Source organism: Leopardus geoffroyi, chromosome B2 (assembly GCF_018350155.1).
Source record: "Leopardus geoffroyi isolate Oge1 chromosome B2, O.geoffroyi_Oge1_pat1.0, whole genome shotgun sequence".
In the NCBI taxonomy this organism is placed as follows: domain Eukaryota; kingdom Metazoa; phylum Chordata; class Mammalia; order Carnivora; family Felidae; genus Leopardus; species Leopardus geoffroyi.
The window spans coordinates 80,756,952-80,771,310 of record NC_059332.1 but is presented as its reverse complement, the minus strand read 5'-3'; the positions used below and the strand labels follow the sequence as shown (position 1 = coordinate 80,771,310).

Below are 14,359 nucleotides of genomic sequence, written 5' to 3'. Positions count from 1 at the left end.
TTTTACATTTGTTGTCTGGATGATTTTAAATACAGTAGCTCTTAGTCTAGAAGGCCTTTGACGTTCCCTGTGGCCTGAGCTGTAGGTACGTATTCTTTCTGGAAATAAGTAAGTAAACAGGATTTAGAGCAGAAGCAGACCGGCTTTGGTGTCAGCAGAGGGGGGACTCCACGAGGCCCCGAAGCGCGGCAGCCTCTGCTGTGCAAACAAGGCTTCTGCCTGGTGTGGAAACATCCGTGTCCCCACCAGGCAGACCCCGGTGTGAGTCAGGCACTGTCCAGGATTGGAGTGTCTGTTTGTTATCCAAAGGATATAAAAGGAAATCAAACATTCTTCGTATCATGATAAGCCCTGTGCAAACACAGCCCATGGACAAAGCCCTTTCCCTGGCTGCCTGCCTTTCCGCAGTCAGAGCAGGGCTGGGCTGAAAGTGGTGTAATGTGAGCTATTGCGATTTTGCTTTCTTGGGCCCAAATTTTACAGGTGTCATGGGACACAGAGTTCACCATGCGAAAGTTGAATCAGGACCCCATCGGGAGCCCTCAGCAAATGCCACGTCCGGCAGGCTCAGGGTTCTGAAGCAGCCTGACAAAGCAGTTGTATCCAGCCACAGAAAAGTCATGTAGTGTGACCGCCTTTGTGCATGGGGATTAACTAGCCATAAATGCCAGCATCTAGACTCATCTTCCGGCATCTGATGCAATCAAAGAAAAGGCCTGAGCTCAGAATCAAGGATCTCCGTCTCACTTCCCTGAACAACACAGATATAACACTGCAGCTCCTGAATATTAACGAGGGGTTGGTTTCTTCAACCTAAACTACTTTGATCAATTAAACCCTGACCCTCCTGTTTTTCTGGTGACTCAAGTTCACTCGAGACTGTTCCACCTTCTAGAGCTGTGCCGTCCAGCACAGTAGCCACACGCCACACGTGGCTATAGAGCCCTAGAGATGTGCCAGGTTCTGAATTGTGTTAAGTGCAAAATATGCCTCCAGTTTTGAAAATTTAGTGCCAAAAAGGTGAAATATCTCAATTATGTTTATATTAATTACATGTTGAATATATTTTGGGCCTATTGGGCTTAATTCAATATACTATTAAAATTAATTTCTGATGTTTCTTTTTACTTCCTTTAATGTGGCTACTGGAAATGGAAAAATCACATCTCTTGTTTGCACTGGACAGCGCAGGGCTGGCCCTTTGTAGAAAGTTTAGGTTTATAGCGCCATCTGCTGGTCCGCCTAAAGCAGACGCTAACGTGAACAAGAATTAAGTGAATCTGAGCCGGAGGAGATACTTGGTCTCTTGGTCAAGCAACATGCAACCTTCCTTTTCTGAAACAGGACCGGAAATGAACCCTAACATCCCTGCACCATCAGTAAGAATCTTGGAGAGGGTAGTGATAAGCTGCTGGAAGATTCAAGCCTGTGCATTTAACAGAATATAAGGAGGACACAGATCCATTCCTCCAGAGACTCATGTCCTCTCCTTGTATAATGCTTATTTGTCTTTGTTTGTCAAGAGTTTAGAAGTTGGAATCTTGCTACTGACAGTATCTGCATCAGTTATCTGCGTAACAAATCACCCCCAGACTCCTTGGCTTCAATCATTTAGCTTCTCTCACCGTTTTCGTGGGGCAGGAACTCAGGAGTGGCCCATCTGAGCACTTCTAATTTGGGATACCTCATGAGGCTGAAGTCTGTGGCCGGGGCTTCCATATCTGAAGGTTCCCATGGGCCTAGAGAAATCACATCCTGGGTGGTTCACCCACGTGACCGACAAGGCAATGCTGGTTGTTGGCTGGAGACCTCCATTCTTCTCCACATGGGTCTGGGCCCTCCACAGGGTGGCTTGAGAGTCTTTTAGGCATGGCAGCTGGTTTCCTCTGGAGAAAGCAGTCTAAGAAGCCTAGGAGGAAGCCGCAGCTCCTTTTATGACCTAGCCTCAAGCCACACAGTTACTCCGGCTGCATTGTGGTGATCAAGAGGCAGGAACACGCATCCCGCCTCTTGATAGAGGAAGGTCAACATGCTGTGAAAGAGAATGTGAGATGGAATGACCATTAAATTTTTGAAAAATGGCCAAAGGGCCCAAATTGGTATAGCCTTGGGCAGCTCAAAAGCATGCCCCACTTTAAAATGAGGAAATTGAGACTCAGAGAAGTAAGGTAACTAGCCTGAGGTCTCATGGCTGGTAGAAAGACTAAAGCCCAGGTTTGAACTCTAGTCCACCAGGGTGGAGCCCATCTGAGTTCCCTCGCTGTACCTCCTTATGCTGTTATAACCGAAAAACCACACTGGTTGTTTCATCTTCCCAGCATCTTTGACGTGTGTGATGCTGTCCTCGTTCAAATGTTTTAGATAATTCCTTCAATGATATCTGTCTGTAAATTGTTATTTTATTGAGCTGAGGCTCAATGGAAGTAGGTTTCAACTAACTGTAGAGTCTTTCGTAAAATTGCTGTAGCAGTGAAAAAGTACACATTTTCCAGTATCTTTCGTGCTGTTTGTTTCAAGAACCTCAGGAACAATAACCACATTATAATTTGTGTGTTCACGTGCTGTTTGACTCTAAATATTACATCTTACTTATATTTGAAACAAGAAAGAATTAATCACTGCTTACTTTGAGTAGTTTCCATACTATTTGGTCCTCTTAAAAAGGAGGTTTGACCATTTTTTTTTGATGTTCCGCCAGCTGGAATTCAAACTAAAATACAGTTACCATAATCATATTCTGCTGTTCTCGGTTTCAGGTCAAACTTCCCTTTCCTGTAGATCAAATCACAGATCTTCCAAGGAATGATTTCCAGATGATGATTAAGATGCACAAGCTAACCTCAGAACAGTTAGAGTTCATTCACGACGTCCGACGGCGCAGCAAGAACCGCATCGCGGCCCAGCGCTGCCGCAAGAGGAAACTGGACTGTATTCAGAATTTAGAATGTGAAATCCGCAAATTGGTGAGTTGACCCGTTCGCTGCTATCAGCAACCCGGAGTGACCAGGACTGATGCAGAATTGCAGAAGTGAAGGCTGGAGAAGTGGAGAGAAGGATCACAACTTGGGGAAGTTTGGGTTTATTTTTAAGCAAGTTTCTCAACAAAAAAGAATAGCTTTCTATCTGCAGTTGTGTGTGTCTGTGCAGAGCTATAATCATGTTTCAGTATTTTATGTCCTTCAGCCATACACATAGAGGTAGTCCTTTCTTTTTTTCCATTCAACATGGACTGGTCACTAACATTTATTGCATGCATGTGTGGGCCAGGTGTTATTCTCAACTATTTTTGTAAATGATCACATTTAATCTTCACATCAACCCAATGACTTAGGTGCTATTTTATCTCCAGTTACAGAGGAGGAGAGGGGCGCAGAGAAGTGTGCTCACTCTCCACTATGTGGCAGAACTTGAACGCAAACCCAGTTGTCTGATTCCAAATCTAGACACCACTGCTTTCTCCTGCCTCGCACAGAAGAGTGTAGAATCCAGACAGGACACCACATGATCTCCTGAAGCCCTTCGCAGTCCCAGGGTCCTTGATTTTGTGATTCTGCCTCCAAGTGGCTGACACCTCTTCCCTGTGCCTGAGACTATTTTATCTCAGGGAACAAGCTCCCATCTCCCAGGCTCCCCTCACTGGGAGCTCTGTGCCCCCTTCTCCTTTGTAAGCAAGCTTAAGCTTCAGGAGGTAACTCCAGGTGGCCTCTGGCTCCTTACTGTAGCTTTGAAGGCAACCAGTGCAACCTCATTTAGCTGGACCTTTCAGCTGGCCAAATACTGGAAGCATCTTAGGTACTGTGCCTGTGTCAAGCTAAGGAAGAGAGAGACCACATGATGTGGTTATGATCTAAGTGTGGATCCTCAGACTATATACACAGTAATCCTCTGTCTCATGGTAAGCCACTGTCCCAATGAGAACCTCAGAACAAGATAAGACATTTGAAAAGCATAAATAAATATTGACCTGTTATCAAGGACTTCAGGGTATTTTTTCTCTCTTTTTTAAATTAACGCCCAGGGCTCCTGGGTGGCTTAGTCAGTTAAGCATCCGACTCTTGGTTTTGGCTGAGGTCATTATCTCACAGTTCATGAATTCAAGCCCCTCATCAGGCTCCACGCTGACCATGTGGAACCTACGTGGGATTCTCTCTCTGTCTCTCTGTGCACATTCTCTATTGTGCACATTCTCTTTCTCTCAAATAAAATTTTTTTAATGTTTTATTTATTTTTGAGAGAGAGACAGAGCATGAGTGGGGGAGGGGCGGGGATAGAGGGAGACACAGAATCTGAAGCAGGCTCCAGGTTCTGAGCTGTCAGCCCAGAGCCTGACGTGGGGCTCGAATTTGCAAACCGTGAGATCATGACCTGAGCCGAAGTCAGACACTTAACCGACTGAGCCAGCCAGGTGCCCCTCAAATAAATAAATAAACTTTAAAAAAATAATAAAATAAAATAAAAAATAAATTAACTCCCACCAAGCAGGAGAAATTTACTCATGTGCAGTGGTTAAGTCACCTACAAAATAAAGCTCAAGCTTCTTAGCAAGACATTGGTGCTTTCCAAGGTTCAGTCTGTAGCTACCTCCAGCATCACCTTCCACTCCTATCCTTGAACTTGACCCCTAATAAAATCAAGCTCTTCGCACTTCCTGCCATCTATGTTCGTACTTCTGTGTTTGTGCCTCTGCTGTCTCCCCTCTACCTTGGACGTTTCTCGACCATTTTCTTCTGTAATTTCATCCTTCATCCTTTGAGACTCACATTACTGCCACCTGTCTAGGAAACCCCTTCCCTGAGTCCCAGCTGAGGCTGGGCACTCACCCCTGGAGCCCTGATCTGACCTCTGGCTTCATGCTTATCACCGCAGTCTTGCGTCGTCTGTGTGTGTCTGTCTCCCCAGCCCCCCACCCTAGGTGGTAGGTTCCTCACAACAAGGACAGTGACTGGATCACCTCTCAGTCTCCAGTGCAGGCCCGGTGAAGCCTTCAGGATGTGTCTATTGCCCTGAAATTTCTTTGAAATTGTGACCAGATTGTGGAATTATGAATTCCTTCTTTCTTTCAAACTTTTCTTGAATGTTGCTTCAACAACAAAAATTTGTATTTAAGCCACATAAGGGGGCAAGACATTGTTGGTGGTGAATATGGGTCTTCTGAAAGCCTACTGGGCTTAGGGAGGGACCCAGGCAAGGCTGAGCCTGCTCAGTACAACTTATCAGGACATTGGGCATATGTCCATGATCATTCAGCCCTGTGTAGAATGAGTCTCATCACCCATGTTTGAGAAACACCTGATTTTTGTAATTAGAGTTCTGTCCTTCCATGTACTTGTGTAATACCGAACAAACAATAAAGTCTAAGCCACACACCAGGCAGATACCTAAAGCACTTTGCTTAATACTGTTCAGTTGAAAAATGGAGAGGGCACCTCCTACTTCTCCTCCCACTTTTTTGGCAACTTCTTAAATAATATGCTACATTTTGCTGCCGCATGAGAGTTTCCTGTGCTCATCACTGTATATCTGTGACTTAGAGCTTCACGCTTGTAACCAGGGCCTTGATTTATGCTGCCTTTCCTGCGAAGAGCCAAAACACGGTCACAGCAGCATTTCATTTTCTTCCCCTTGAAAGTGGCCCAGAACATTTTGCAGATTAGTAGGGGGTTGGTGGCTTGGCCAATATGATGTGGCAGGATCGAGACTGAGACACTCCTCCTGGGGCTGGGTGGTGTTGCCTCCCACTTTGCAGACCTCCAGGTCTTCCTGGCTGTCCGGGTTGCACAGCCACAAATGTAAGATATTTTCCACGAAGAGACTTCCTGGATGTTCTGTTTCCTATCCGGCACCCTCTAACTGCGGGGTCGTGCCTGCTCACCTAGTCTGGGCAGCAGGTACGGCACTGGCAGGCAGGGGCAGGCCAGTCTGCCCTGCCAGTCTCCCGCACACACACACCCACTCCCCACCGCCATGCTGCCTCCGGCACGCCACTCAGCTTTTGCAAACTTGCATAATGTATTTCTCTCAACTTGCACGGTACATCTGTTTATTTTTCATTTTTAAAACATGTTTTCTTGATAAATTTATAAATATTTTAGCAGGTGCCCTTTCCCCGTGTAAATCTCTGTCTCCTATACACATGCCCACGCTGCCTGCCAGATTGCATTCATGCTACAGCACGTACGGCTCCCATGTCGGAGCCCCCGTGTTGTATGTTTGCTTCTCTCCCCTGCTTTCTCTCTCTCTCACTCCCACCCCCCCCCCCCCCGCCTTCCATTTTCTCTCCCATCTGGTGGTGATGTCCAGTTTCCTCATCTCTTTCACTGTGTGTGCCTCCTGGAACCTTTGCATCTTCTCTCCTCACGCAGATAGTTCGGGTGAAACTTTAACCAGTCTCCCCTCTGGTGGCGAAATTCATCTCTCTGATGGGATGATGAATTTTAGTAACACAAGAGCTTGTGTGGGATTTTCTTTGAGGACAGCATCTCAGAACCATGGGCTAGTCTGCTAGGACTCAGTCACCACGCCTCTGTCTGCCCTTCCCATGTCACAGTCCCCACCTGTACTAAAGAGGATCTGTTGTGTTCAGTCTGTATGCTGCAAAGGCCAGAAGGCCTGTTGTTTGATGGAACCGTATGAAATTGCCAATGGTTGATTTTCGTTGTTGATTTTCGTTGACTTTTCACCAGTTTTTTTTTTTTTTTTATGAGACTTTCCTTTTTAGAGAAGTTTTTGGTTCACAGCACAATTGAATGCTCCTGCCCCCTGCCCCTATACACTCATCACCACCAGCCCCCCTTATCAACATCTCCCACCAGAGTAGTGCATTTGTTACAATTGAGGAACCTATTTTGACACATCATAATCACCCAAGTCCATAATTTACATCAGGACTCATTCTTGGTGTTGTATATTCTATAGATTGGGACAAATGTATCCACCATGACTATATCATTGAGTAAATTCACTGCCCTAAAAATCCTCTGTGCTTCACCTGTTCATCCTTCTCCCTCCCCCAGCCCCTGGCAACCACTGGCCTTTTTACCATCTCCATAGCTTTGCCTTCTTCCAAAATGTCATAAAGTTGGAATTGGCCCATTTCTGACCTTCAGAAATGGCAAACCTAACACATTTGGGGGAGATTTTTTTTAACTCCAAAGTTTGGAGCTGAGGGTTTTCCAAATGATTCTCTAAAAACCCCCAAATCCAGGAAACCAGAACTTTGACTCCCTGTAGTTTTCTGGTTGGTGGTGATTTTGCTGGCCACTTGGACAGACCCCAGAGAGGGATGAAGAGCTGCCACAGGGAAGGTGTGAGGCTTTCCAGCACATCTGGACATCTGGATAGGCTGCTCCCATAGGACACTTGAGCCCGGGCTCCTTAAATATACATTTTGTAGGTGCCTGGGTCCTGGCCTAGGCATTCACGAGTTACACTGCAATGCCAAATGCAAAAATAAAAGTTGGAAAACCCCCAGAAACCAGGGCTTCTGTGCTCCCATTCAGGCTTGATCAGGCCCCCTCTCTTCTCTCTGCTGTCCAGGTATGTGAGAAAGAGAAGCTGTTGTCAGAGAGGAACCAGCTGAAAGCCTGCATGGGGGAGCTGCTGGACAACTTCTCCTGCCTTTCCCAGGAAGTGTGCCGCGACATCCAGAGCCCCGAGCAGATCCAGGCCCTGCACCGGTACTGCCCCGTCCTCAGACCCGTGGGCCTCCCCGCAGCCTCCAGTATTAACCCTGCGCCCTTGAGCGTGGAGCAGAACCTGGCCGCCTCCCAGTGCGCGGTGGGGGAAAGCGCCCCCTGCTGCCTGGAGCCGGGAGCGGCTCCCCCCGGGCCCCCCTGGGTGCCCGGCAACACCTCGGAAAACTGTACTTCCGGGAGGAGGCCGGAAGGCGCTGACCCCGGAACCTTCTCGGAGAGAGGGCCTCCTCTTGAATCCAGGAGCCAGACGGTGACCGTGGATTTCTGCCAGGAAATGACTGATAAGTGTACGACCGACGAACAGCCCAGGAAAGATTACACCTAGTGACGCGGCCTGCCTCCCAGTTCTCACGCCTCTCCCACCCAGGTGTTCTCCGGTCAGCCTGTGGTGCTGCTCATCTGTTGTCTGGAAGAACCGAGAAGGAATTTGGTGCACACTACAGCGTTCTTAGCAGCAATACTGTTTCTGAGTATTCCCTCCTCTCTTCAAGCGGGAGTGATATACGGTTCCCTTCACAATGGTGCTACCCCTTGCTCAGGCGAGGAAAGACGGGCGGTGCTGACGCTGCCTGTCTGTGGGTTAATTTCAGTCTCAACAGGGATAGACTAGAACACCTCTAGGACCCAACCACGGATTTTTTTTCTCAGTGGCCCATGTCACAAACCCTATCTCAGGAATTTCTTCTGAATGTTCAATTTTTTTCATTGAAGACAGCTTCTATACACATCAAAGTTTTATAGCTAGACTGTACATATTATATATAATATATATATATAAGATATATATATATCCATATGCAAAAGTCCTGCATGCCTCAATTTTCTCATCCTAAAACTGGAAAACTTCATTTCTCATTTATAAACAGGTTCCAACATTCCTCTTCTTTTGTCTCTGATGCTAGAACTAGTTTGGTAACTGTTAACATGGTCATTTTTCTTGCTTCACAGTTCAATTTCAATTTGTACTTATTTATGGAACAGAATTCAATGTTGGAAACTTCTTTTGAGGTTTTATTTCAGACCCTTTTTTTGTTTGTTTGGTTTGCTTTGGGCACCGTCAGATGGTGTCATCTGAGTGTTGTGGGTTTTTTTTTGTTTTTGTTTTTCTTGCAGATACTGTACAGTCATGGTCAACTTTGCCACTTGCACTGAGTTTTGGGTCAAACCTATTTTCTTAAATGAAGTTGTTACTTCGGTATAACTCGAGTATACTGTATATTCTTTGCTTTTAGTTTAAAAGTAAGACATTTTAGCTAATTAAAAAGCACTCAGGTGATAATTATGTAGGAAAAATAATCTTGCCAAATAATGAATTCATCCTAGGATGTGTAGACAATAATCTGCTTGAATATTTTTATATTTCACCTCCTCCCCACCTTTCCCAGAAGCAAAGTTTAAATGCAGAGAGTTCAGAGTTGATGCTGGATGTTCAGACTCCTAAGTGGGGAGAGAGTTTGGACGTCCACTCAAAAGTGCATCCAAACAGCAGGAACCCATGATTTTGTACCAGAACTCAGCAGGCATTGGCTCCTAAAAATCAAGTTAGAACTATTTTCTCACCCAGGGGGCAAGTCCCATTCATTTCAACCCATCCTCAGGCCCCTGCCTGCCCTTGAAAGTGCAGTGCAGGAGGAATTTCTTGGAAGGATTTGTCTGATCAGCCACCCCACTCCCTTGCCCAGGCCCCAGCTCCCAGGACATCTCACCTGAGTGGGTTTGAATCACAGCGCCAGGTGTCCTGGGTTAATGCAGTTCACCCAGAGTAGGAGAGAGCAGGGCACATGTAAGCCTGGGGTCTGTCCCTAATACAGGCAAAAGCATTTCTTTCTCCCTCCCTTCTCCAAATGCTTTGAGTTGAATTCTGAGGTTTTTCTGCTCGTCTCTTGTCCAAAGGCAGATTTCATTCTGAGGCTTTGGATACAGTATGGCCAAGGAGCCCTCCCTATCCCCTTCCCCCACCACACACACACCTACCCTCACCTGATGATAATTTTCTTCTCTTGCTGCAAAACTGGTTGGCTTGCAACCCACAGAGAGCAGCTTCCCTTGGCTCTGGGGGCGTGCTGGCCCCTGGCCACGTTTACAGGAAGATGTGCCCAAGACCCTGCCGCCAGCCTAAGAGGAGGAGGAATCCGCTCCCTCCCTCCGGTCGGCCCTCCAGCCTGGCTGCAGGTAGAGTCCTGAAAGGTTTGATGTGGGGATGGGGTGGTGGGCAGTGGGGACTAGATGGTTGACTTTGTTTCTTTATTTGTGCCATTGTTTGGACAATATTAAAGCTGCATGTAAAAGGGGAAATTAGTATATGACGTAGGCGAAAAGTGAAATCATAGTAACATATGTTTTAGTATTATTAACTCTTTTCTGTACAAATATTAGCGCTAAATGTTTAAATATGTATGAATGCCAGAAATTTGTTGGTTCATGCGGTAGGATAAAAAAAAAAAAAAGGCTTTTCTTTTAAAATAGTTCCGCTTTTAAAACCTGCCTCTGGGTTTTTGTTTTTTCTCATGTGCGTGTGTATGTGTGTGTGCTAGTCTGACTCAGATTTTGGTAAAGCTCAGCGTTGGAGCTGCCATTTTTATTATGGTTGTTGGAATTTCTTGGCCTAGTGGAACGGTTCTGTGCTTCACCGTGGGGTTTGCCTTTGTGGAAAACTGGTGACAGCTGGAATTTAAATTCAATGTGAATCATGTGATACATCACAGGTGATATACATCCACAGGTGTTAATGGTGGAGGAGTCAGCCAACAGTATTGTTTAACTCTCGTGTTGCCTTTTTTAAGTGACCTCCTCTTCTTTTGAAAAAAGAATGTTTTCTGCTAGTATCATAACCAGGTCCAAACAAGCTCGCTGGCATGACTTACCCTGGCGACAACTCATGTGCAACTGGTAGTCTTGACCACATTCCATCAGTCTCCCCGCTGTCTGTTGTTTGGTCCGCACACACACACCTGTGCCACGGCCATTTCCAGGTGGGGAGGGGTCTCCTTATTTCCCTCCACCCTAACTCAGCCCACATCCTCCTTCCACCCACCCCCGCCTCGCTTTTCTCCCCCTTCCCCAGTCAAACCCCTACAATGGGACTGGTTAAAAACACTGCTTGGAAAACTGTCTTTCCATTTCTTAGAGATTTTTAACAGGTTGTTATGATTTTGTTCACTATGTACCATAAACAGTGACTGGCTTTGTGCAATTGTCTATGTGACGCGTCTTGTCTTTTACTACCCTGAACCATGTGTTCATCCAAATTGTTTCTGGGTTGATTCAAAGGGAGGACTAGTTGGGGACCAGAATCCAAATTGCCTCAAGTGGAGTTTTAAGAACCAGCCTGTCTCCTTTCCCTGGGATCCCTTAGTGAGGCCCATGTCTTTTATGAAAAAGAAAAGCAAGTTAATAGCAAAGAACAGTGTTTGCACAGCATGGTGGCATTTAATTGTGCTTTTAAGGGTCCTTCCTTACAAAAATAAAGGACCCTGCTGCCATGGCCTGCTTAGGAGGATCCCTGCCACAGCCGAGTTGGGTCTCCAAAAACGTAGGCGTGAGCCGTTGGGGCAGGGACGGTGGAGGTGGCCCTGTGGCTGGTTAACATCCGCCTGGATCTAGTCCTCCCCTTGGATCCACCTTTGTTCTACTTGTGTGTCCAGACAACCTCACTTCATTCAGGTTGGTCAGGCTTTGGGCAGGTGAGTGCTTTGCTGTATGTGTTTGTTTCTCTGCGTTATCTGGGGGTGCCTTGAATAAAATCAAACTTCATTACATACTGATTCTGGAACAAAACAGTTGCGAAAACAAAACAAAAGAGCTGTCAAACTTACTAGGCCATCCTGCTATTTCTATTCCGGGTTCCCTACCAATGACTCAGGCGTCAGAGGTGATGCTGCAGTATAAAACATTATTTTGTATATTGTACAAGTAATTTATTAACTGTCTTTCTAAAAGTATGCTGCTTTTAAGATGCACTATGACTTTGGATTTAATCCTTGTATTGCTTTCCTGAGGAAGTAAAAAAAAAAAAAAAAAGGCTAGTGATTAGAATGCCAGCTGCCACTTCTCCTTAAAAAGGAGGCCAGGGACCAGCTCTAGGACTTGCATGAGAGAACCGCCAGACATCGAGTGGGCACAATGTGAAGTTCAAAGCTATTATCAAGAGGTCTAGGAGCGCCTGGCTGGCTCAGTTAGTAAAGCATACGACTCTTGATCTCGGGGTTGTAAGTTTAAGCCCCATGTTGGGTGTAGAGATTACTTAAAAATAAAATCTTCAAAGAAAAAAAGATCTATACCTACACTTTCTCTTTTAATATTTTATGATTGCCATTAAAGAAGAAACAAAGGTGTATAAAGTATACACCTTTTAAGAAACTGTAAAGTCCCGTCCCTATGGGCCGCTCCACACCCTGTGGTAGCAGAACCCTCTCAGAGCGAGTAAGGCCTGCGAAGCGCTTTCAGACCCCGCTTAGCTGGACCTCTACATTACACCCCATTTAAACTAGCAGCTGCTTAATAAATGACTTCAATCTGCTCCCCTACCGCTTACAGTCTTGAAGGAGTCGCAGACCTGGAAGGGAGCAAGAATCAAGTTTTGTCCTCAAATTACTGTAAATAGACTGAGGGACAGAATTTTTTTTTTTTTTTTTTTTTTTTTTTTTAAGGAATAAACCTGTTCACTCTATCATGAGTTAGTATCTCTTCCCAAAATTGAGGATCTTGTTGTAGGTGCAGTTTTTGGCGAGTCAGTCCACAGTGCCGTGCCCTATGTGGAGTTGGTTTTCGTGCAGGAAGTCTGTGTGCATAGAGGCAATCTGTGTTCAAGCTGTATGTTTCCAGTACCGCCCAAGCCATCTCCTGACCCAAGCATCAAGGACTGATGCTGTAGAATAGAATATATTTGTGCACAAATAGTGTGTGCAGATAGTATTTGTACATAGAAAGGACCTATTGTGGCAAATTGAGGATAAATTATTCAACTGACGGTGCAAACACATTTCTTGCGAAGAAAAGGAAGTGTATAGTATTTTCCTACACTCCACCCTGGGAGGTGATATTTATATCCAGTGAATATCCACGCATTTTAATCATAATATGAAAATGACGCTGCCGTTCTGTGAAGAATACCCCTTGGTTGCAGAGGCCCCACTTTGTAGCTTTGGTTTGATGTTGTGACATGGTGCATGCGTCTCGCTATCAAGCAATGGCTAAACAACTCTGACTTTCACTTCATTCCAGTTTACTGACCTCAGATAAAACAGTGGCCCTCCTTAGAAGCAGAAGTGCACCAAGACCATCCATTCAGTGCCAAGTGTTCCTGGGGGGTTAACGGACACATAGATGAGGAAAGAGGGAAGAGACTTGCACAAAGAGGGTTTTCCCTACCAATGATGCTAAGTCTCCTACCAAAACATGTCTGCAGGCAGAGGGGTGACCTCCACCTGGTCCTAACGATGCATTGGGTGCGTGTGAATGCTGGGATGCCGTCATTCACACTCTGACACAAGAGACCCGCCACTTCTAGTGAGTGAACAGGAACCTTCCAAATGCACTTGGGAACTTTGGGCTCTGGTTAGACACAGCCGTTCAAGGCAAGCACCACCTTTGCTTGTGAGGCCAAAAGGGCCTGGGAGAATTTGTTCCAGAACCAGTCTGATACAAGTGCACCTCTAATATATGCCTTACAAACTCCAGAGGCCATATTCAAAACAGGGTCTTCTCAGTGTATGCAAGGGGCCACAGCCCTTCTTCTCTTCCTCCCCAGGTCGAACAATACGGACAGTTTCACACATATCTACCTGTATAACCCTCTGTACCTCTCATAACTGCTCAACGACTGTAACAGGTTACATCAGGTGTTTTTCTACATACTTTTTACACAGATTCTATGCGATTAATGTAACTTAATTCAATGCATCATTTTATTGTACTAGTTCTTAGGCTTGTCTTTTTTTTTCTAAGTGATTGTGGTTTTTGTTGTGGTTTTTACTGTAAAAATGAAATGGCTGTTGATGCTTATTCTCTGTAACTAAGAATTTTTACCTTTTTTGGGGAAAAAAAAGCATTGCTATGAACTAATGAATTGAAACTTCATTTACTCATTGTAAATACACTATTGTGCAAAAAAAAAAATTTCACTCAGTTGAATTGCTAGTGTTAACTGAATTTTGTCTCGACACCATTTCTGTTGATGAAATAAAGACATATCATTATGCATTGTAGGCTGGCTTTCTCTGCCCCTGAACCCTGTTACAGATCACAGGGCTAGAGGCCTTAGGAAATCTTTTCTCCCAGAGAAGCCATGTGACTTCCTCTAGTTTGGACCTTTACCTGCTACCTGATTAATATGATTAGAAATCTAAAACATGTGATACTGCTAAAGTGACTCCTCAGATCCCCAGTGCCTGTGAGAGTAGATAATAGGCATTAAATGCAATTTCCTGGTTTTGATGTTGTGGGTAGCTATGCAAAATGTCACCACTGGAGGGAGGCTGGGTGAAGGGTATTGTTTCCTACAAGGGCATGTGAATCTACAAGGATCTCAAAATAATAGGTTTAATTTAAAAGAAAAAGCTAAATGAAAGTCAGCCAAGAGAAAGGGGCATTAAACCAACACCAAGATACAATGATTAGCAAGACAGGGAGTTTAGAATTGTGGTTAAGGGAGTAAATACATTACA

At 45.2% G+C, this 14,359-nt stretch overlaps 1 protein-coding gene across 5 annotated transcripts in view; it reads left to right on the top strand.

The window, feature by feature from the left end:
* The window catches only part of BACH2 (BTB domain and CNC homolog 2), a 357,318-nt gene extending 343,423 nt beyond the window's left edge, over positions 1-13,895 (top strand). For all 5 annotated transcript variants that reach the window (XM_045499041.1, XM_045499042.1, XM_045499040.1 and 2 more), the window contains 2 exons: positions 2,757-2,963; positions 7,537-13,895. In XM_045499041.1, coding sequence (XP_045354997.1) covers positions 2,757-2,963; positions 7,537-8,019 — 690 coding nt within the window. In that variant the 3' untranslated portion in view covers positions 8,020-13,895. The remainder of the gene's footprint in view (positions 1-2,756; positions 2,964-7,536) is intronic.
* The last annotated feature ends 464 nt before the right edge of the window (positions 13,896-14,359 follow it).